This window comes from Vitis vinifera, chromosome 13 (assembly GCF_030704535.1).
Source record: "Vitis vinifera cultivar Pinot Noir 40024 chromosome 13, ASM3070453v1".
Taxonomy (NCBI): Eukaryota; Viridiplantae; Streptophyta; class Magnoliopsida; order Vitales; family Vitaceae; genus Vitis; species Vitis vinifera.
This window is the reverse complement of record NC_081817.1, coordinates 21,270,556-21,293,144: the sequence shown is the minus strand read 5'-3', so window position 1 is coordinate 21,293,144 and position 22,589 is coordinate 21,270,556. Positions and strand designations below refer to the sequence as shown.

The 22,589-nt window shown below is 36.0% G+C and overlaps 1 protein-coding gene across 1 annotated transcript; it reads right to left on the bottom strand.

Annotated features, from left to right (window-relative positions):
- Positions 1-6,739: 6,739 nt before the first annotated feature.
- On the bottom strand, positions 6,740-22,065 carry LOC100255768 (transcription regulator complex subunit bur6). The gene is made up of 6 exons (XM_002268027.4): positions 21,697-22,065; positions 17,504-17,576; positions 17,318-17,411; positions 8,480-8,596; positions 8,338-8,395; positions 6,740-7,715 (listed from the first exon to the last, which is right to left on the bottom strand). Exons 1-6 carry the CDS (start codon positions 21,727-21,729, stop codon positions 7,110-7,112), a joined length of 981 nt encoding a protein of 326 aa, XP_002268063.1. The 5' UTR covers positions 21,730-22,065; the 3' UTR covers positions 6,740-7,109.
- Positions 22,066-22,589: the final 524 nt, after the last annotated feature.

Below are 22,589 nucleotides of genomic sequence, written 5' to 3'. Positions count from 1 at the left end.
TATTTTTAGCATTTGTTTTAATGGGGGTGCTTTTGGTTTACAATCTTTACCTTTTGGAGTAAATAAATATGGTATGCCTGTCCTTTGGTTTATAATCTTTACTTTAGCAGGAGATAAAGACTCTTGGTTTACATTGTGACAAATCTGAAGGTTTTACAGCATTAGCCATATGGTGGTTATAGCAATATTTTTTGTTCTAGTCCTTTCAACCTTCCACAGGGTATGCTCTATCTAGTGAACTACTATATTTCTTTCATTATTCACAATTATTGAAATCTTGGAATATAGGACATGAATGAGCATAGATTTCTTGGAATATAGGAAACTTCAGGTTATGATAGCCCTCATGATTCCCCTAGAATGGACCATCTATAGAAGATTTTATTCTATGATGATACTACGCAATCAAGATATTTGTTTATTTAATGCCACAGAAAATTAACTTGGAATTTTTTTGAGGTGGACGCTCTAGAACTCTATTATCATCCACTAAATACTCTTCTTTTAAGTTGTTGGGACTGGGAAATTGAATATGGGTAGACAAAAGAAATTAAATTTGAGTCTGAATAAGAATTGGGTTTATTTTAATTTTGGAAATCCAAAAGAAAAGCTTTTTAATGTTTACAACATGAAGTCAGCTTGCGCATTGTCAGAGAAGGAAAATTCTTAAAATTGGATTTCATCCTTTTGCCCTTTTTTTTCTTATGCATTTTTCTTTACCATGTGTTGTCCAAATAGATCCTTGATCTTTATTAAGGGTTCACTACAAATCTTTGTTCTTATTTTGGAGGACATTTTCTTTGCCTAACGATTTATTATGTATAAGTTTCTTGTAGTTCCATTTAGTAAACTGAAGAAAGACTACAAGGTAAAATGGCAATAATGTGTTTAGGTGCTTCTTTATTCAAAGTAGAATCCAAAAGAAAAGAAAAATCTAAATTTGAATAATATACTGCCTCATTACTTGGGTACCTTTTCAGGTCTGAGTCAATCCGTAGCAGGGATGAGTTGATGCCAGCGGGAGGGTGCGTCTCTCAGAGGCCAAAGAATGCAGAGGGGCTATGCGGTAACACTAGGGATAATGAGTGCTGCAGTAGGAGGCTTCTCCCCCGATCATGTTATCGTTATTCAAGTTTAAACCTGGCTTCCAAAAGGGAGAATGGCTGGGGAGGGAGTCAGAGAAAGGAAATAATAACGGGCCCACTATGCTTGAGACCTTAGTTAAAGCTCGGCCTGTTAAGGCCCAGATTAGGACGAAAAACTGTGGGCTTCCTGCTGGTCCAATTGGTATTCAAGCCCACGAGACTGTAGCGTTGTCGTCCTCAACGATCCAGCGCGTAGGATCTTCTGCAAAGGAGGTTCCATTGTTTGCATGCTCTCAAGATCCAGTCGAAGTTAGGGCCGGCGGGGACGAGGCTTTCTCTGATGAGGATGGTCAGGCCTTTGAGAGAAAGGTCCAGTCTCTTCCCAACCCTAGCCCACCATTAGCCGCAATAGTGGGCTGTAACTTAAAAGGCTTGTCGTGGTTGGGCCAAAGAATAGGAAGAATGAAGCCCTCTATTAAGACAGGTTTGTTATGAAGGAAAGAAGATGTTGTAATGAGAAAGGGGAAAACTTCTGAGGTTCAGACAAGGGGCTCTGCGCAGAAGGAAGAGAAGGTCATTTCAAAGAAGCTGTAGACTTTCCTCCAAGTTTCGATCGTCGTCAAGGACTTCAAAGTCGCAGCGAGCCTATTTTGCTCGGGAAGTCATCGTCAGTTAGTGAAGAGTGTCTAATGGAAGAGGATTTCGAGGCAGGATCTCAAATGGAACGAGGATTCAGAGTGAGTCCTCTCTTTCACTGTCAATCGACAAGGAATCGAAAGCAGTGTTCGGGGGAAGGGACCTCATCGTCAAGAGGTGACGCGGCTTTGTGCAATCCCCACTTCGAAGAAGACAGAAGGTTTTTTGGGCCGAGTGGGGTCATATCTCTGTGGTTCATCAGTCATAGATTTACCTTCTAATCCAAAAATAAAAGGTAAATGGCTCAACTTTAAGGGGAATTGTGAAATGTCAGTAATGGAAAACTTAAAGGTATGCATGTCTTCTCCTTCTCAGTCACCCGAGTCTTCTTCTAACCCTTCTTGTGGTTTGGCACTTCCTTTGCCCAATCCCTCTGGTCCAGGTCTTCCTAATTCAGTCTCTCATTCTTAGTCTCCTATGGAAAATCGAGTAATTTCTAAAAAATTTTCTAAAAAAGACGTTGTTGACACTTTTGATAAAAAAATATGATGGCAATCCTGTCCGTGATGAGGTGAAGGCCCAGTTTGCTTCTTCAAACTAGTTGTTTGAGAGTGTTAACCCCAGTAAGTCTAAACTCATTTTGCCTAAGGAGGTTTCCAACCTGGATACAGTTAGCCAGGGTGGCGAGTTCCAAATAGATGGCCTATCCCCTAGGAAAATGGATAAAGTGTGTGATGTTTTAAGTTCTCTGGATATTAAGGTTTATTCCAGGAGGAAGAGCAGATGCTCCACAGGTATATGAGACTTGTTGGAACTGGTTTGGTGGTTTAGGGTCTATGAGGTTTCTCCATGAAAATAATCAATTGGAATACCAAGGGTTTAGGATCAAGGAATAAGCGAAGGGTGGTTAAAGATTTTCTGAAGTCAGAGAATCCGGATGTTGTGATGATTCAAGAAACAAAAAAGGTGGAGTGTGACAGAAGGTTTATGGGTAGTGCTTGGACGATCAGGAATAAGGAATGGGCTGCTCTTCCAGCGTGCGGGGCTTCAGGTGAGATTTTGATTATTTGGGACTCTAAAAAATTGCGCAGTGAGGAGGTGGTAATAGGATCCTTCTTGGTCTCAGTCAAGTTTGCTTTGGATGGATACGGACCCCTTTGGCTATCCGCAATTTATGGCCCAAACAGCCCCTTACTTAGGAAGGATTTTTGGGTGGAGCTTTTAAACATTTTTTGTCTATCTTTTCCGTTATGGTGTGTGGGCGATGATTTTAATGTCATAAGGAGAAGTTCAAAAAAATTGGGTGGTTCTAGTTTAACTTCAAGCATTAAGGACTTTGATGGTTTTATAAGAGAATGTGAATTGTTTGATCCACCTTTACGGAATGCATCTTTCACTTGGTCAAACATGCAAGAGTCTCCCGTGTGTAAGAGATTGGATCGTTTTCTTTACTCAAATGAGTGGGGGCAATTCTTTCCTCAAAGCTTTCAAGAAGCTCTTCCTAGAAGGACATCGGATCATTGGCCGATTGTTTTGGATACCAACCCATTCAAGTGGGCCCCAACACCTTTTAGGTTTGAGAATATGTGGTTGCAACATCCTAATTTCAAGGAGAGCTTTAGAAGTTGGTGGAGAGGTTTTCAAGGAAATAAGTGGGAAGGTCACAAGTTCATGAGGAGATTACAATTTGTTAAAGCTAATTTGAAAGAGTGGAATAAGGTTTCTTTTGGAGAGCTAAATGAGAGGAAAAAAAAAAGCATCCTTAATGATTTAGCTAACTTTGATGCCATTGAGCAAGTAGGGGGTTTCACTTTTGAACTTCTAGTTCAAAGAGCCTTAAGAAAAGGGGAGCTAGAGAAATTAATGTTGAGGGAAGAAATTCACTAGAGACAAAAAGTTAGGGTGAAATGGGTTAAGGAAGGGGATTGTAACTCAAAGTTTTTTCATAAAGTGGATAATGACAGACGAAATAGGAAATTTATCAAGGTATTGGAGAATGAAAGTGGCTTAGTATTGAATAATTCTGAGAGTATCATAGAGGAGATTTTACTTTACTTTGAAAAGCTATACGCAAGTCCTATTGGAGAGTCTTGGAGTGTTGAAGGTTTAGATTGGTCCCCTATATCGGAAGAGAGTGCGTCTAGGTTAGACTCCCTTTTCACTGAAGAAGAGATTTCTAAGGCCATTTTTCAGTTGGATAGGGATAAGGCGTCGAGGCCTGATGGCTTTACCATTGTAGTATTTCAAGATTATTGGGATGTGATCAAGGAGGATTTAGTGAGAGTGTTTGTAGAGTTTCACAAAAACGGGATTATCAATCAAAGCATTAATGCCTCCTTCATAGTTCTGTTACCTAAAAAAAGCTTGACAAAGAAAATCTCAGACTTTAAACCTATTAGCTTGATCACTAGTCTCTCCAAGATAATAGCCAAAGTGCTTTCAGGGCGTCTAAGAGGGGTACTACATGAAACCATCCATTCTACTCAAGGCGCTTTTGTTCAAGGGAGACAAATAGTGGATGTGGTTCTTATAGCGAATGAGATAGTGGATGAGAAAAGACGATTAGGGGAAAAAGGAGTCGTCTTGAAAATTGACTTTGAAAAGGCTTATGACCATATGAGTTGGGATTTTTTGGATCACGTGTTAGAGAAGAAGGGGTTTAGTCCTAGATGGAGGAAATGGATGAGTGGTTGTTTATCCACGGTATCTTATGCAATCTTGGTGAATGGAAATGCTAAAGAGTGGGTCAAGGCTTCTAGAGGCTTAAGACAAGGTGACCCTTTATCCCCTTTTTTGTTTGGTTTAGTCGCAGATGTACTGAGCAGGATGTTAATGAGAGCAGAGGAAAGAAATTTGTTGAAGGGCTTCAGGGTGGGTAGGAACAAAACTAGGGCGTCCCATTTGCAATTTGCAGATTATACCATTTTCTTTTCTAACACTAGGAAGAAAGAATTGCATACTCTCAAGAGTCTTTTGTTAGTGTTTGAGCATATTTCTAGGCTCAAGGTCAACCTTGACAAGAGTAATATTTATGGCATCAATCTTGATCAGAATCATATTTCTAGGTTGGCTGAGTTGCTTGAATGCAAGGCTTCTGGTTGGCCTATGCTCTATCTAGGTCTTTCTTTGGAAGGGAATCCCAAGGCTTATGGCTTTTGGGATTCAGTGATTGAGAGGATATCGAGAAGATTAAATGGGTGGCAAAAGGCTTACTTATCTTTTAGAGAAAGGATAACTCTTATCCAATCTTGCCTCACCCACATGTCATGTTACTTCATTTCCTTGTTTAAGATATCCACTTTAGTGGCTGCAAAAATTGAGAGGTTGCAAAGGGATTTTTTATGGTCAGGGATTGGGGAAGGTAAAAGAGATCATCTAGTTAGTTGGGATGTAGTATGTAATCCGAAGGTAAAAAGGGGATTGGGATTTGGGAAGATTTCTATAAGGAATCTCGCTCTCTTAGGGAAATGGTTGTGGAAATACCCTAGAGAGGGTTCAACTCTATGGCATCAGGTCATTTTAAGCATTTATGGATCACACTCTAATGGTTGGGATGCTAACACTATAGTCAGATGGTCACATCGTTGTCCTTGGAAAGCTATTGCACAAGTCTTTCAGAAGTTTTCCAAGTTTACTCGATTTGTGGTAGGAGATGGGGAAAGAATTCGGTTCTAAGAAGATTTGTGGTGGGGAGACCAACCTTTGGGATCCTAATATCCAAGACTATTTAGAGTAGTCTCGGATAAAAATATTCCTATTTCTTCAATTCTCGGTTCTACTCGTCCTTTCTCTTGAAACTTTAATTTCCCCCACAACCTTTCAGATTCTGAGATAGAAGATTTAGAAGGCCTTATGTGGTCACTTGATGGTTTGCATCTATCACCTTTGGTTTCAGATGCCAAATCCTGACCTTTATCTTCTTCAGGGTTTTTTTCAGTCAAATCTTTCTTTCATGCCTTATCCCAATTTTCTAGTTCTCCTCCGATTTTTCCTACTAAGTTCGTTTGGAATTCTCAAGTACCTTTCAAAGTCAAGTCCTTTGTTTGGTTAGTGGTACACAAGAAGGTAAATACTAATGGCTTGCTATAATTGAAAAGACCCTACAAAGCTCTTAGTTATGATATTTGTATTCTATGTATGAAGCATGGGGAATCAACAGATCATCTTTTCCTACATTGCTCTTTGACGATGAGGTTGTAACACAGATTATTGCAGTTAGCTAAGATGGATTGGGTCCTCCCCAAGGAGCATCTTTGACATGTTGTCCATCAATTATAATGGTTTTAGTTTATCTAAGAGAGGGATAGTATCGTGGCAAGCTGCGAGCATCACTTTAATTTGGGTTGTGTGGCGGGAAAGAAACGTGAGGATTTTTTAGGATAAAGCAAGGAATTCAAGTATCTTTGGGATTCTATTTATTTCCTTGCTTCTCTTTGGGCTTTCTGTTCTAAGGTTTTTAAGGGGACTCCCCTTAATGTGTTACAACTTGACTAATTAACAATGTGTAACTCCAAAGGGTTGGTCTAATATAGAGAGTTTGTTTGTTTTTACTATGTACTTCTTGTTTTTGTATTTTTGTAGTTTAATTTTCTTTGGTGGAAGGATTTCTCATCCTTCTCTTGTACTTCCTTTTTTCTATCAATATATCATTTTGTCGTTTCCTATCAAAAAAAAAAAAAAAACCAAAGTTGAAGCCATGATTTTAGAGAGATAATCAATAGAGCTTTTAACTGTCGAGAGGCCATTCTAACAGGACCTAATATGAAGTATGAACTTTGATAGTACATCCTACAATCCTTCCCTTAGCTTGTTTAAACAAATTAATTCAAGCTAATTTTGCATCATTTGCAAAGCCTAGAGAGAGCAAACACAACCAAAAATTAAATGGGTTCTTGAAACCACAACTCATTTCATACCTAAGTTAGCATTCATCAAGACCCAATTCATTTTCAAAATTGACATGTAAGGCACATCTGGAAAGGGTAAATGCAGGGAAAGAAATGGGAAACACAAGTGAGTTTTAATAACACTACTAGATTAGATAAGATGCTATATTAATAAAACAAAAGAAGAAACTTCTGAATGACAATCTACCTCTACTAAGAATTTCACATACTCTTTAATGCTAATTAAGAGCAAACCCTAATATTTCTCCAATTGTCAGTAAACTACTACCTCTGATAATGTTAGCAGATGGCATTAATAGCCAGCTTAAGATGATACAACCCCTGGAAAAATTGAAGAGATTCTTGGGAATAGGTGCTGCATACCACATACGGTTCATCACATCATGTATAAGCCATCTTTGTGGTTGTTCCTTTTGTCTCCATAGGTGCTTCCCACTAGTCTCAATTCCCCCATAACTAACCTTTTGAGAAGCATGTCTACTCACCCTTCCTCATCATAATCTTCCTCCTCGTCTATCCTAGAATTGAGTTGTGCAAGCTGGACTGGATCAATTGCCATTCTGTCCATTTCAGAAAGTGACCAGCCAGGATACTCTTCATGTTTAGCCTCAGTGGCAGTCTCTGCCGATGAGTCACGGACATCCACTGCTGCTGGTGCTGGTGCTGGTGCTGGTACTGCTGCTGCTGGTGCTGGTGCTGGTGCTGCTGCTGGTGCTGCTGCTGCTGCTGCTGCTGCTGCTGCTGGTGCTGGTGCTAGTACTGCTGGTGCTGCTGTTGCTTTGGTGGCTACTGTGGCTGTAACATCTTCATCTACATTAGCATTCAGATCAAAGTTTCGAACCACCGGATTTGCACCATCACTCACTGCAGTATTATCCTTCACTAATTCCTTTGACTCAGAAATGTTGGGTATTGGCCTTCCCAAGTTGGGGTCATGTTTACTGCTGTGTGGCAAAGATGTGCAGGGGTCAGATTCTACATCATGTGGAACAGGCTCTCTCTCTATTGCTCGACTGCCCCGACCACGGCCTCTTCCACGTCCCCTGCCTCTCCCTCTGCCACTGCTGCTGACAGGACTCATCTCATGCTGCAGTGAAAAAGTGAAGCATCTCTTGCATTACTAAACAATTCAACATTTCATGGTTCAAGAAACACCAAAATATTATGCATTTTCTTCATGATATCTAGAGCTGCTTAGCATAATAATCTTGGGGAAGAATTGCTTTGGCCAACCCAAAAGGAGCTTATAAATTAATAAATTCTTTTAGCATGTCTTGATGACGATTCAATTTCCTAGTTTCAACTGAATTGAGTTTTGAAAGGGTCATTCTGAAGAATGAACCAAATAGTTTGGATTTTTCTACCTCATTGCATTGAGCATACAGGTTGGTTATTGAAGACATTAACTTATGTTTGAAGATGCTTTAAAGCTCAGAAGCATTCAAATGAAAATGACTTAAAATAGGGTTCCCTTCCATTCATCAAACAAATTGGTCATAAAAGATGGGTCATCACATAACCAACATATCTAAAGAATAAAGTAAGTAAAAATAAGGGAACTGAACTTATTATTTATTGAATTTTTAAATGTTTATTAAAAGAAAATAAGCACCCATAAAATGTGATGACAAAGTGAACACAGAGATCAATTTCACATTATAGATGCTTGGTAAATGTTCTCCAAGTAATTTGGATGTATGTTTACTAACCATCCTGCTCCTTTTAGTCTCTTCATCGCTTTCATTGAATTCATCCCCTGCAGCTTTCCTGGAAGAACAATATTTAGTATATCTAACTTGTTAATCAGCACAGACTATGAAGAATGGAAGAAAAGAAAATAGAACTGCCAACCTTCTTTTTGACATGGTTCGATCATCACCAGCAGCATCAGCATGACCATAGTCTGGAACCTTGCTCACAATGTCCCTCAGAAAATCAAATACATTGTGCCTTTGGACACAATGTTTCCTGCAGTACCAATATAGGAATTAGTAAGACCAATTCAATATATTGAGATTTAAAGTTGTAAGGGCAGAAATAAGAGAACTAGGAAAAGGAACAGTGGGATTTCACATACAAGAAAACAAATGCCAAAAGAATTCCCACCCAAACAAGATAATTCAACAGAAAAGAGCTTAACTGTAAGTCTAAGACAATGTTTCTTATGTTTAACAGATACTTAGTAATCAGGTGTGCATCCATTACACGAGTCATCAATCATTTGTAATTTGATTGACATATGAGAAAAATAGTTTGAAAGGAAAAAAGAGGTGTTGATTAAATGTTAAAGCTCATTCACCCTACCAATCTCTCTCGTACTCATTCTCACCAACATTCTTAATAAATGTTGTGCACAAGAGTGATATCTTGGCCATTTTATTTTGGAGAGTTTCTTTGGTTGTTAGGAAATACTGTCAAATTTCTTAAAAGAGAGTAAGAGAAGAAGTTCATACATCTAATCTTATAAATTCCGTTTTTTAGCTATAATAAGGTTTGTTTGTGAAAACCATAGAATTCCAGTCAACAATTTAAAAAAACAATGAGGATAAAAAAACCAAGAAATTAATAAATAAATAAATAAATAAAAATGAACGGTTGGATGAAACCCCCGCGTAGTCCTATGAGTCAGGATTGATACACTTGGTGTAAATCTCCTTACATTAAACCATCATATACTTTGTCATGTTCACTTCCCATAAATCACACTGTTAGATAGGATCTTTGTTCCATGTTTGCCAATTATCAAATTGATAAAATGCTAAGATTTATAAATTATCTCATCCATATTTGCTCAAGATTTAGGTTCTATTCTTATTTCTTTATGAAAAGACAAAAGCTAATGGATTAAATGGCTACTAATATCTGAAGCCCGACCAACTTGATATTTGGTATGAAAGATGAAATAATGGAATTCTATCTAGTGGTACACTTCAACAAAGTTGGACCCCAGAAAAGTTAAAGGGTGTGAGGCGCCTTACATCAGATGTTAATTTATCTGCTCTATACATTGATATTATACAGATATATATGTACATACACACACACACAAAATATGGAGACACATACAAACATACTAACTAAATCAAGGATTGTCCTAGGGCTCATCATCCTTGCTTATGCTTCTAGAATTATTAAATATGAGTAGTGTTTACAAAATTTTATTGAATGCTCATGTTATGGATCTGAAATATGTGATAAGAATATTTAAGAGTCAAATTAAATGGTACATTATAGAAGTTTTTATTTTATATCTTGTCTGTGTGTGATTTAAAGATGTTGGTGATAAACTATTTAGTTCTTTATGTGTTGCATTGTCAGAAGCAGTAGTATATGTCTTGCAACAGACTCATAGCTAGAAGCTTTTCAGTTCTTTCGTAGATTAACACTCAGATTAAGAACTGTTTCATGCAAAGACCAACCAATATAGTGACCGATTATAGGGTTTGAAAAGTGGAGATAATAATCACATGAAGCAAATTGCAGCAACAGTGAGTATCTTCAATGTTGAGCAAATCTTAGTTTTCTGGTTTTACAGCATATAGACATATTGACTTCATATTTTTCAGCTTTGCTATTTTGAAATTGTAATTATACATGGTTGACAAAGTAGATTCCTCCCAAAAGAGATTTGATGATTGCAAAAACTAGATTCACCCGAGAAGCCAACAATATACATTTGCAGGTAAAGCTTGTCATTATTAGCATTTATTGGCAGTATTCACCCATAGCTTGCAGACATGGATATCTATTAGGCAACATGTATAGGTCAGTATATCTAATCCAGGTGAAATTTCACAGTTCTGGTGGAAATAGTTTTGGGTTAAGAGCTGTGAGGGTCACAAGTTTATGCAAAGACTGCAATTTGCTAAACCAAAGCTGAAGTCTCGGAACAAGTACATTTTTGGGGACATTAGAGAGAAAAAAGAAGTTACCATTATAGAGATAGTTTTGCTGACTCAAGTGAAAATGAGGGGAATTTGTTAACAAGTTAATAGCCTTGAGAATTGCAAGGAAAGCGATTGGAGAATTTACTGCTCAGAGAAGGGGCCCACTGGAGGCAAAAAGCGATGGCCAGGTGGGCAAAGGAAGGAGATTGCAACTCAAAAGTATCATGCAGAAACAAGTGAGAAATAAACAAGAAGACAAAAAAAATAAATAAATAAACAAGAAAGCAGTTACAAGAGAACACAGGATTTAACATGGTTTGACAATATGTTTACATTCAAGGGAGCCCTTGAGTCCTAGCTCAAGTGGTAAAGGGATGGGGAGGGTTTGTGGGAGATTCCAGGTTTAAGTCCCAATGGGGGAAAAATTTACCTATCATGAGAGGAAATCAGAAACACTATACTCAAAGAAGTAATTACAATCATAAAAATTCTCAAATCTCAAAAATCTCAAATTACACCCAAAAGACTCACCATTTGAATTAAAATCTCTTCATATAATCTTTCTTGATCATATAAATATTTTATAGAAGGATAAATCTATTTCTATAACAAAATTTCATCATAGAACACTTCTTCTATAATAATATGAAAGTTCCTCATAAAATATTATCCAAATAAGAAATATCCAAGACTGAGAAATAAGCCTAAAAGGAAATTTGAGACACTTTCCAACAATCTCCACCTTGGCTCAAATTCTCAAATTTGAAAACATCTTAAATGTATCTTCCCTAAGGTACTAAATTATACTCCTTTATAGATGGGAGTACCTGACCTTCCATCTTCAAAAAAATGAAAATATGAATAATATTTAAGCAATTCTTGAACTTATCCATAAGAACAACTTTGGTCAACATATCATTTGCATTCTCGTGTGTGGATCTTTAATAGCAATATCTTCCCTTATGACATCCACTCCTAATTTTATGATATCTCACATCAACATGCTTTGTACTAGAATGAAGAACTTGATTCTTTGCTAAGTAAATGGAGCTTTAACTGTCACTGTAGCAATATCCTTTCTTTCTCAAAGCTAAGTTGTTCCACAAAGTCTTTCAACCAAAAAGCTTCCTTTGCAACTTCCGTAACTGTCATATACTCTGCCTTTGTTGTGAATAATGCAACTACATCCAACAATACAGACCTCTAACTAATAGGTCCACCACCAAAAGTAAACAAATAATCAGTAATAGACTTCCTAAAATTAAGGTCTCCAAAATAACCTGAATCATATATCCAAGAACCTTAACAAATGCACCTTCTCTATCAAATAAAATTCCTAATTCACAAGTACTTGCAAGGTATCTAAGAATCCATTTTACAGTGTACCAGTGTTCCTTTTTAAGATTTACATACTTTCTAACTAAACTTACATCATGCGTAATGTTAAACTTAGTACAAACCATTAAATACATGAGATGACCAACAGAATCAAAGTAAGGAACTTTTGACATACACTACATCTTCTTCTCTATACTGAGACACAATTAAGATGATAATCTAAAATGTGCAGCAAAACGGATGCTCACATATCTGACTTCACTCATGTTCAATCTTTGCAATAATTTATCAACATACTTCTTTTAAGACATCCACAATTTTCTAGCCAGTTTATCTCTCTATATTTCAATGCCAAAAATTTTCCTTGGAGTCCAAAAATCTTTCATATCAAACCCACTAGTCAATGTATACTTCATTTTTTCAAAATATGACCTACTTTTGGCACAATCAACATATCATCAACATATAAAGTAGAATATGAGATCCATCATTAAGAAGCTTAAAATATGCACAACAATCATACTCACATCGCATATATCCATGAGATACTATGAACATGTCAAAACATTTGTATCATTGGCGAGGAGCTTTCTTCAAAGTTCAAACCATATAAGGACCTTCCCAATCTATATACAAGGTCCTCTTTCATTCGCCATTGTCATAGCGAAAATTATTCCAAGAGAAGTTTGCTATCTTGTACTTAGTCCCAAAAATCGTATCAGCTCTGATACCACTGACTATGTGGAAACAAATGAGAAATAAACAAGAAAATAAAAAATAAATGAAAAAACAATCATAAGAAAACACAAGATTTAACGTAGTTTGACAATGTGCCTACATCCGCGGGTAGAGGAAATCAATTCACTATACTCAAAGGAGTACTTACAATCCTAAAAACTTTCAAATTCCTAAATTAAACCCAAAAGGACTCATCCTTTTAATCAAAATCTTGTCCTATATTCTCTCTTGATTTCATAGGAATAATTTATACAGGGATAAACTTATTTATATCATAAAATCTCACAATAGGATACTTCCTTTATAATAATACAAAAGTTCTTTATGAAACACTATCCAAAGAAGAAATTATCAAAAACATAAAAATACACCCAAATGAAAAATTGAGACATTTTTCAACACAAAGGTTTTTCACAGGGTCGTTAATTGGAAAAGGAACAAAAAGTTTATCAAATCGTTCATGAATAAAGAACATTTAGTGCTAGGCAACCAAGATAGAATTTAAAATGAAATTTTAAGATTTTTAAAAAAGTTATATAGTAGGTATTTATAGGATTCTTAGAGGATAGAAGGATTTGATTGATCCCTTATTTTTGAACAGTGTGATATCTGGTTGAATTATCCTTCTTCGAAAGAGGAAGTTCATGAAGTAGCCTTTCAATTGGACAAGGAAATGGCTCTCAACCATAATGGTTTCTCCATAGCTATGTATCAAAAGTGTTGGGATGTGATTAAGGAGGATTTGATAAAAATTTCTACAACAGCGGGCACATGAATAAGAGTACTAATGCCAACTTTATAACACTGGTGCCTAGACCATTAGAATATCTTATTTTAGACACCATCAGTTTGGTCATAAGCCTCTACAAGACAATAGCACCATGTTTTGTCACACCACATTGAAAGGGTGCTATATGAAACTATCCATATTTTTCAAGGAGCTTTTGTTGAAGAGAAAGAGATTTTGGATGTTGTCTTAGCAGCAAGTGAAGTAGTGATTGAGAAAAGATGCCTCGGTAAAGAAGGCATGGCTTCCAGATTGACTTTGAGAAGGCTTACAATCACGTTTGTAGGGATTTTCTGGACCATAGTTTGGAAAGAAAAAGCTTAATTTAAGACGAAGGTGTTGGATTAAGGGTTTTTTTGTCTTCAATTCGTTTTATTGTTTCAGTAAAAGGTTATGCCAAAGGGTGGGTTAAGGCTTTTAGAGGATTGAGATGCTCTCCACCTTCCTTTTTATTGTTGTGGCCAATGTTTTGAGCAAAGTCTTATGAGAGTTGAGGAGAATTGAATCTTGGAAGGTTTTTTGGTTGGTAGAAGTAAGATTTTTTTATAAGAGCTAGACTAGAAGATCTATATAGCCTTAAGCTCATTTTGTTGGTCTTTAGACACATTTTAGGTCTTAAGATTAACTTAAGAAGAGTGACATTCTAGGTACCAATGCAAGTTAAACTCGTATTACTAGTTTAGCAACCTTGCTAGGGTGAGTAGCCTCAAATTGACCCCTTCGTATTTGGGTCTCATCTTGGGAGGAAACCCTAGAACTACTTCATTTTGGGATCCAGTACTTGATAGGATTTCCCATACATGGGATGGTTGGAAAAAAGCCTTCTCACCCCTTAGAGGTAGAATAACCCTAATATAGTCTTGCTTTTCACTCTTACCCATATATTTATTGTCAATATTTAAGATCCCTTCTAAAGTAGCACTTAAAATTGAGAAAATTATAGATGGATCTAACTTGGTTGAGAGTAGGAGAAGGAAAGAGGGAACACGTCATTAGTTGGGACCAAATGTGGAAACTTAAAGGGTATGGGGGTTGGGTCTATGGAAGATTTCTAAGAGGAATAAAGTCCTCTAAGGGAAGTGACTATGGAGGTTCATGAGGGAGACTTGCACTTTATGACATAGGGCCATCTTGAGCATCTACAGGTCATGCTCCAGTGGTTGGGATGATAATAGTGCAGTCAAGTGGTAGCACCCTTACTCATGGAAAGTCATTTCACAAGTTTTCTCAGATTTTTCCAATCATACTTCTCTTTTTGTTGGAGATGGCTCGCAGATCTGCTTTTGGGAAGATTTATGGTACATAAACCAGCCACTTTGCACTCAATTTCCTAACCACCAAAGAATTTTGAGTGAGAAACTCCTTTGTATCATCCATTCCTGATTCTTCAAGAATGTGATAGATTAGGTATTTAGCATTGTTGGGATGGATTGGGTTCTTTGAGAATGTGACAGATATGTTGTTTATCTCTTTTAGAGGGTTTGGGAGTATTTTGACATGTGGTTTCCCTTTAGTTGTGATGAAAAATTTGAAGGGAGATAACTATGATGAATTTTTACGAGAAATAATTTGGAATCTGATACATTTTTATTCATCCTTCTAGGCTTCTTCCTCTTCAGCTTCTAAAGATACTCCAGTGAACATTCTACAACTTGATTAGACTATGGTTTGCAGGTCTATGATGGCAGATTGTAAGATCTTGTCAGCATTGACTCACCTATGGGTGTCTCTAGGTAACCCAAGCCAACAAGGAATTGGAGGTGTCATTAGGGATGACCATAGGTAAGCATTGAAAGCCTTGTCTAAGTCAACAGGAGAAGGTTGAGGCAGAGATCTTTAGCTCTTGAAGGTTTATTGCAACCCAAGGCTTTGGTTGCTATGTGATCTCATGGGTGTCTAAGTTGGAGAGAGGTCCTTGGAAACACAACACGTGGCTCCATAAAATCCTAAATCTAGCTGGCAGCTTGCATTGTTCCTTCTCTTAGTCCCCTTGTTCAACTAGTGAAATTACTAATTGTTTAGCTAAATGGGGAGCCAAGCAGATAGTTACTTTTATAGCAAAGTTTTTGCCCCCTTCAATTGTACACCATTGCATATTTTGTACATGTTGTCTCATACTTGTTCAGAATAGTTATTTTGCAACTCTTGTTAGATTTCCTCTTTTTGATCATCCTTGTGTTTTTAGTAGGATTTTTCATCCTTCAGTTAATACTTAAAGTTCATATCAATGAATAGTTAGTTGATGATTAGACAAATAAATAAATAAGTAAAAAATTGTGTTCAGTGCTCTTTAAAGATGAACACAAATTGGTCGTGTCACTAACTTTATATGATTTTATTACCATAAACAAGGGTATACAGTTTACCATGACTCCTTCCCTTAAACGGGACTGTAAGAGGCAAATGCTGAATCTATATAAGAGTTTGTCATATGATTTATTCAAGATCTATACCCAACATCAAAAGGGTCATTCTTAGAAGATGAATTGTAATAAAAGGCTGAATCACAAAAATCAATTATTTCATTCTGCTTTCAAATTTCTTTAAATGGGGGGAACCGTATGGTTGATGGAATTGAAATTACAAAGTTAAAGATTATGCCAATCACATGGTCAAAAATAGTTTAATAACATCAGTTGGATCAGGCCCCACGATCTAATCAATTCTTTTTGATAGATTAGCATGCAAAAAATTAAAATGATAATCAATACTCCTTCCAATGCATGGGCATCATGTTTGGAGTCTAGAACAGACCCACCATCTGATAGGGCCCCACTTATACATCAAATAACATTAAAAAATAACATTAATTTGATGGGTTGACCCTTTGTATAGCAGTTAGTTAAAATTCATTAATGCTTTCACTTTTCTTCAGGCATATGGTTTTAAAATGATATATCAGATGCTGAAAGCTTGCTCACCCAGACTAGACCTTTTTGTATGATTTTCACATAGTTTATCCCTGTTGATCAATTCACAAATAGATGAACTAAACAGTACCTATCATATGGTGATTTCAAATCAATGTGAACTGATTAGCAATTAATATAACTGCATGAAATTTATTGTAGATAAAGCACATCCATGTAAACTCTCCTATATGTTAAAGTTGTTGCTGCAAGATAATGAAAAGGGCACAGCGAAAATAAATTAACAAGGCTAGAGTAGCAAACAAAACATATTCCTGTAAAATCTCATACATAGCCAAAGTTACAAAATATGGTAAAATTAGAATATCAAAACAGAAATTTTGATAGTGAAATATTATTATACACCATCATCTTCTTTAGTAACAAAGGAAATATGTTAAAGAGGGATTTTTAAGAATGGGGTGGAAATTCTTATGACATAACACCAAACAGCACCTATAACTCTAAGATAATAAAATGTTTTAATGTGGCATTCAAAGACCAATGAAAGAAGCCAGCCTTTACTTCTGTTGTTTTACCACCAATAGACCAGGTTGCATTGTAATAAGAATAGCAAGAATGGGCAAAATGAGCTTACCCTTAGGCTATGTTTGGTTCCAAGAAAATTTGAGGGAAAATGTGAAGGAAAGAAAATAGAAAGAAAAAGTGGAAGGAAAAAAAAAACAAAGGAAAATAAAAAATGTATTCATAATCAATAAATTATTTTTATATGCTTTTTCAAACTCATTTCACTTATTTTCCTCCATTACATAAAGATAAAATAATTTTAAAATGTATAAATTTCTAACAAATTTTAATTATATTTGATTTTCCTTTTTATTTTTCATAGTGAAACCAAATATGAGAAAACCATTTTCCTTAGCATTTTTTTTCTTTCCTTAGTACTTTCCAAAGACCAAACATAGCCTAAAGAAACTAGCCCTAAAATGCATGGATATTCTGAAAGTTTTGAGTAAACAGCATGCATTCAATAAAAAGTCAAAACAATTAATTGCAATACTTCACTTACAAATGCAATGAACTCATAGTCTTTGCTCCTCTCTGAAGGGTTATATCATAGGTACGGTCACAAAGGTCTTGCAAAAATAATTCCAATGCTTTAGCTGCATCAAATAAATACAATACAGTTTAAGAAACAGAAGGTATAGGCTAAGAGCTTCAAAGACTAAAAGACAAGACAGTCACAGCTACTCACAAACTAAAACAGGCACTGCCAGGGCAATCTTCCCAACATCTTCATCAGCTTGCATTATCTTTTTAATCCGAGCCTGCCAAATTGATGCTTTCCATCGGTTAACATGGGTTTATAAATTAAAAAAGAGAATAAATATATAAATGAATAAAATTAAGTAAAAACCTCAACTCTTTAGAAGCCATACACCACATGCATAAAACTAAAAGAAAATAAACAATAAATAAATAGATTAAAAAAAACAGGAAAAAAAAAAAACTCAAGTAGAATTGTCTTTTGTTATTTTTCCTTGCATGGAAAGACCAAGCATGCTGCAGCCAAGGCTAAAACGAGGGTTTCTGCAGGTTGAGTTCAATCTTATATTGAAGTAAACATGACCTAAGAATGGAGGAAAGTGAGTTGCCTGCGACACTTGGACACCATTGTGATTTCATTGCATTGAAATTATCTTATCACCAAATGCCACTTTAAACTGTTATGCAAAAGCAATAGTCCAGATCATACTTTTGAAAGGATTCCATCTAGTGTACCAACAACATAAGCATATTTATTGCTTAAGCTCATGAAAAATAAATAAATATTGCAGAGAAACTCATTCCATGTTCAGGGTAAAATGGGGTTTGGGGTTTGGGAAGATCTCTTTAAGGAATCTCGCTCTTTTAGGGAAGTGGTTGTGGAGGTATCCTAGGGAGAGTACAGCTCTATGGCATCAGGTCATTCTAAGCATTTATGGGAAACATTCTAATGGTTGGGATGCCAACACTTTAGTTAGATGGTCACATCGTTGTCCTTGGAAGGCTATTGAACAAGTCTTTCAGGATTTTTCCAAGTATACTCGGTTTGTGGTAGGAGATGCGGAAAGAATTCGCTTTTGGGAAGATTTATGGCAGGGGGACCAACCTTTAAAATCCCAATATCCAAGACTATTTAGAGTAGTCACGAATAAAAATAGTCCTATTTCTTCAATTCTCGGTTCTGCTTGCCCTTTCTCTTTGAACTTTAATTTCCATCGTAATCTTTCCGATTCTGAGATAGAAGATCTAGAATGCCTCATGCGATCTCTTGATTGTATGCATTTATCCACCTCGGCTTCAGATGCGAGATCCTGGTCTTTATCTTCTTTAGGATTGTTTATAGTCAAGTCTTTCTTTATAGCCTGGTCCCAAGTGCCCGATTTATCTCCTTGTTTTCCTACTAAGTTTGTATGGAATTCTCAAGTCCCTTTCAAAGTCAAGTCCTTTGTCTGGTTAGTGGCACACAAGAAGGTAAATACTAATGACTTGCTATAATTGAGAAGACCCTACAAAGCTCTTAGTCCTGACATTTGTAAGTTGTGCATGAAGTAAGGAGAATCAACAAACAGCAGACCATCTTTTCCTACATTGTTCCTTGTCCATGGGGTTGTGACACAGATTATTTCAACTAGCCAAGATGGATTGGGTTCCTCCGAGAAGCATTTCAGACATGATGTCTATCAATTATAAAGGTTTTGGAGCTTCCAAAAGAGGGGGATAGTTTTGTGGCAAAATACGAGCATTGCTTTAATTTGGGTTATGTGGCAGGAAAGAAATGCTAGGATGTTTGAGAACAAAGCTAAGAATTCAGAAAATTTATGGGATTCCGTTCACTTCCTAGCTTCTCTTTGGGCTTATTGTTTTGTGGATTTTAAGGGCATTCCCCTTAACGTGTTACAAATAGATTGACTCGCAGTGTGTAGTTCCAATGGGATGGTCTAGCCAAGAGAGCTTGTTCGTAGTTTTTATAGTGTAGTTTCTTGTTCTTTTATTGTGTTGTTTAGTTTTATCTTTGGTGGGAGGATTCCTCATCCTTCTTTTGTACTTCTTATTCTTTCGATATGTATATTTGTTGTTTCCTATCAAAAAAATACTAACAAGGTAGGCTCAAAAGAAAAAGTGTCTTCACAAAGAACTTCAAAGTGCTTGACAACCATCTTTCTTCAAGCTTTCTTCAGCAATGTTACCTTGTACCAAAATATGCTTGTTATATTATCTCCTAATGCGGACACTTGAAGAATCAAACATATTTATCACACATTTCATCCAAGTGGCTATAGATTTCTTTTGTTGTTAAGTGACATCTTCAAGTTTGATCAACAACTTATAATTATTTCAAGCTCATGCAAAACATTTTTCCTTTGCTCAAATCCTTCACCATTCCAAAACGTCTCTATCCTCGCATCAAACCAAGAAATCATCTTCAATTATTTACTCTTCTGAGCATTTCAATGCTTGGAGATATAATTACCACAAATATCTAGCTTCCCCATTGTGTTTCAACTTTCAAGTGAAAATGTCAAATAAGATGCATCAAATGGTAGTGGAATCTATTGGCATTTAAATCTTAATGTGCATGGAATCCAATAAATTGGATGTTGAAGGCAGCAACCCATAAAAAGCTTTGGCATGGAGAGGTACATGAAATCAGGCACGCACAAATAAAACAGAACCCATATGACTCAGTGGAATTCCATAAGAGGTTGACCACTTGGAGGGTCAGTATGGGTCACCCAGTCAACCATAGTAATAATTCTTACAAGAAAAGGTAGTCCATGCAGAAACTTACATTCACACAAGGAGGTTCATACCACTTGTACTCAAAGATCAACAATTTGGGCTTCATACACCCCATCTAGAGGTAAGGTTCACCCAATTTAATGTTGTGCAAGGGAATCTATGAGACAACACAGGAGATCTGCAATGTGAACCACACAAGGGAACCTATGAAACAATGCAGGGGTCCTGCAATTTAATTCATACATGGGAAGACAAGGTAGCCTGGAGAATTCACACTAACGACACCAAAAGAATTAACAAGATAAAGAAGGAAATCCTTCATTTGAACATGAAGCTAGTTGAATGCCCAAAATAAATTATATAAAGGAAAATCCCTTCCTTTGCAAGGATCTTCACCAGAAGAAATCCTTCCCCAGGAAAGAATTGGAATTTCAAAGTCATGCTCTAAAAGGAAATCTATAACTCAATGAGGAAAATCTTGTCAGAACATAAATCAATAAGGAAAATAGCCTATTCCATACCTCATCTAAATATCACAAAGAAATAACACCTAAATAAAGAGCTGCAGCAGTATTTATTAATTCACCCTAGTTAGCAGGGACCTTGACCTATTTATTAATGATGAAGGGAGCCTAATACTAACTAAGAAAGTATGAAAAAGCTAATTCACCTAAAAGAATTGCAAAGATGGTTTGCATAAATAGTCCATATTTTATACTTTAGAATTGACAAGTAAATATATAACCATATATCAAAACAGAAATGAAAATTCTGCAAGTCAATCAAGAAAACTGAGCTTTAATATATCTAGGAGGGGAATCGCCGCAAAGGACACAAGACATGAAGCTGTATCACACCCATGGTTGGCCAAACGATTTCTCACCATATCACTCAAGCTGCTCCTTTAACTATCATTTAAGCCCCAATTGGATTCAACACCAATTTGCAGATTGATTAAAAACAGTATGGCTTATCACTCCAAAACATGGAACTCATCAACCAGCCAATAAGCCAGGCCAGAAGCCCCAAAAGCCGACCCAACCCTACAACATAATTCCCCCCATTAATTCACCCAAATATCAGTGTTTACTGTTTTAAGCAAGGCGTCATAAAGGCAATTCAGCTCATCCCAAAAGAATCCCAAAGATTCCAACTAAAAACCACGAAATTACAGCTGGATTCAAAATGTAAGAAACATGGAATTCCCTGGAGATACAACATAACCTAAACTAAGCCGAATCATCCATTATCCAATCAAATTAACATTCTTACCCATAAAAATCCCAAACCCTAATCACAGTCCTAGAGAAGAAACGACCCCTATATCAAAAACAGAATACAACCCAGATCATAATTTTCCCCAAAATCAAATACCCACAAACTAATTTCAACTCTAAGCTAAAAAATGGAAATGAAACCAATCCAATTTTAAAAAGAAAACAAAACGTAGATCACAAATATACCCGCAAAACCCCCAAAATGAAAAACCTAACAACAGATCCCATTTTCAGACTACCACATAAAATCAGCCCCATAAACAACACCCAGAACGCCGCATAACCCAAAAGGAAAGAAACTACAAAATAAGATCAACCCATCGGTCAATCAATCAATCAATCAATCAAATAATCGATCAATAAAGCGGAAAAGAAGAGGACTTACAGCCGGGAAACGGGTATCGAGCTTCTTCCTCATGGCGTCAGATTTGGAGCATTAAAATATTAAATAAAGAGACAAAAATTTGAAAAAAAGAATCGATTTTTTCATACCCAAATGATTGCTTTCATCTATATAATTTATACATATAAAATCTATCAGACTCTACGACTACAAACTCCGTTTCAGATCCCAAAAGTGCTCACGCAGAGCTTTTCCTTGCTATTAACAGACATCGGTCCGTTCAGTTCGAACGGCCCGTGCAATAAACCGGATCTGATCCATTGACGGACCGGGTTCGAATCTGAACCACATCGCTTTCTGTCCGGTTCAGCGAAAAGGTCCACTTGGACGTGAGGTGGGCAGCTTTCTTCTTGCATGACAAAATAAAATGTTGATTTCTATGGATTTATGAAGTCAGGCTGTCAAAATAAGAATTTTATAATTGTAAATGAAGGCAAAAATTAATTTTTAATTATAATTTCTATTAAAATAATTATTATTATTAATGATTTTCATTTTTGGAAAAAAAAATAATAATGAATATTTTTATGTTTGAGTCACTTTTAAGTTTTAACCAAAGCATTCACAAGTTCTAAAATTTTCAAAGTTAGTCTTATTGAATTATGTTTTTAAAATCATAAAATTTTATATAAAAATAGAATAATTTACACATAAATTATATATTTTATCAAATCATTTTCAAAAAAAATTATATTTCAATTTTTTAAAATCATTACTTTCACTTTTATAATTTTGTGTTGTTAACAATTATATCTTATATAAAATTTATTACTAATATTTTATTTTAAAAATAAAAATAAAAAGTGCATTTAAATGGACACTTAGATTGCCTCTAGTTTGAAAAGTATTTTCTAGTTTTTATCTTCTATTTTCTT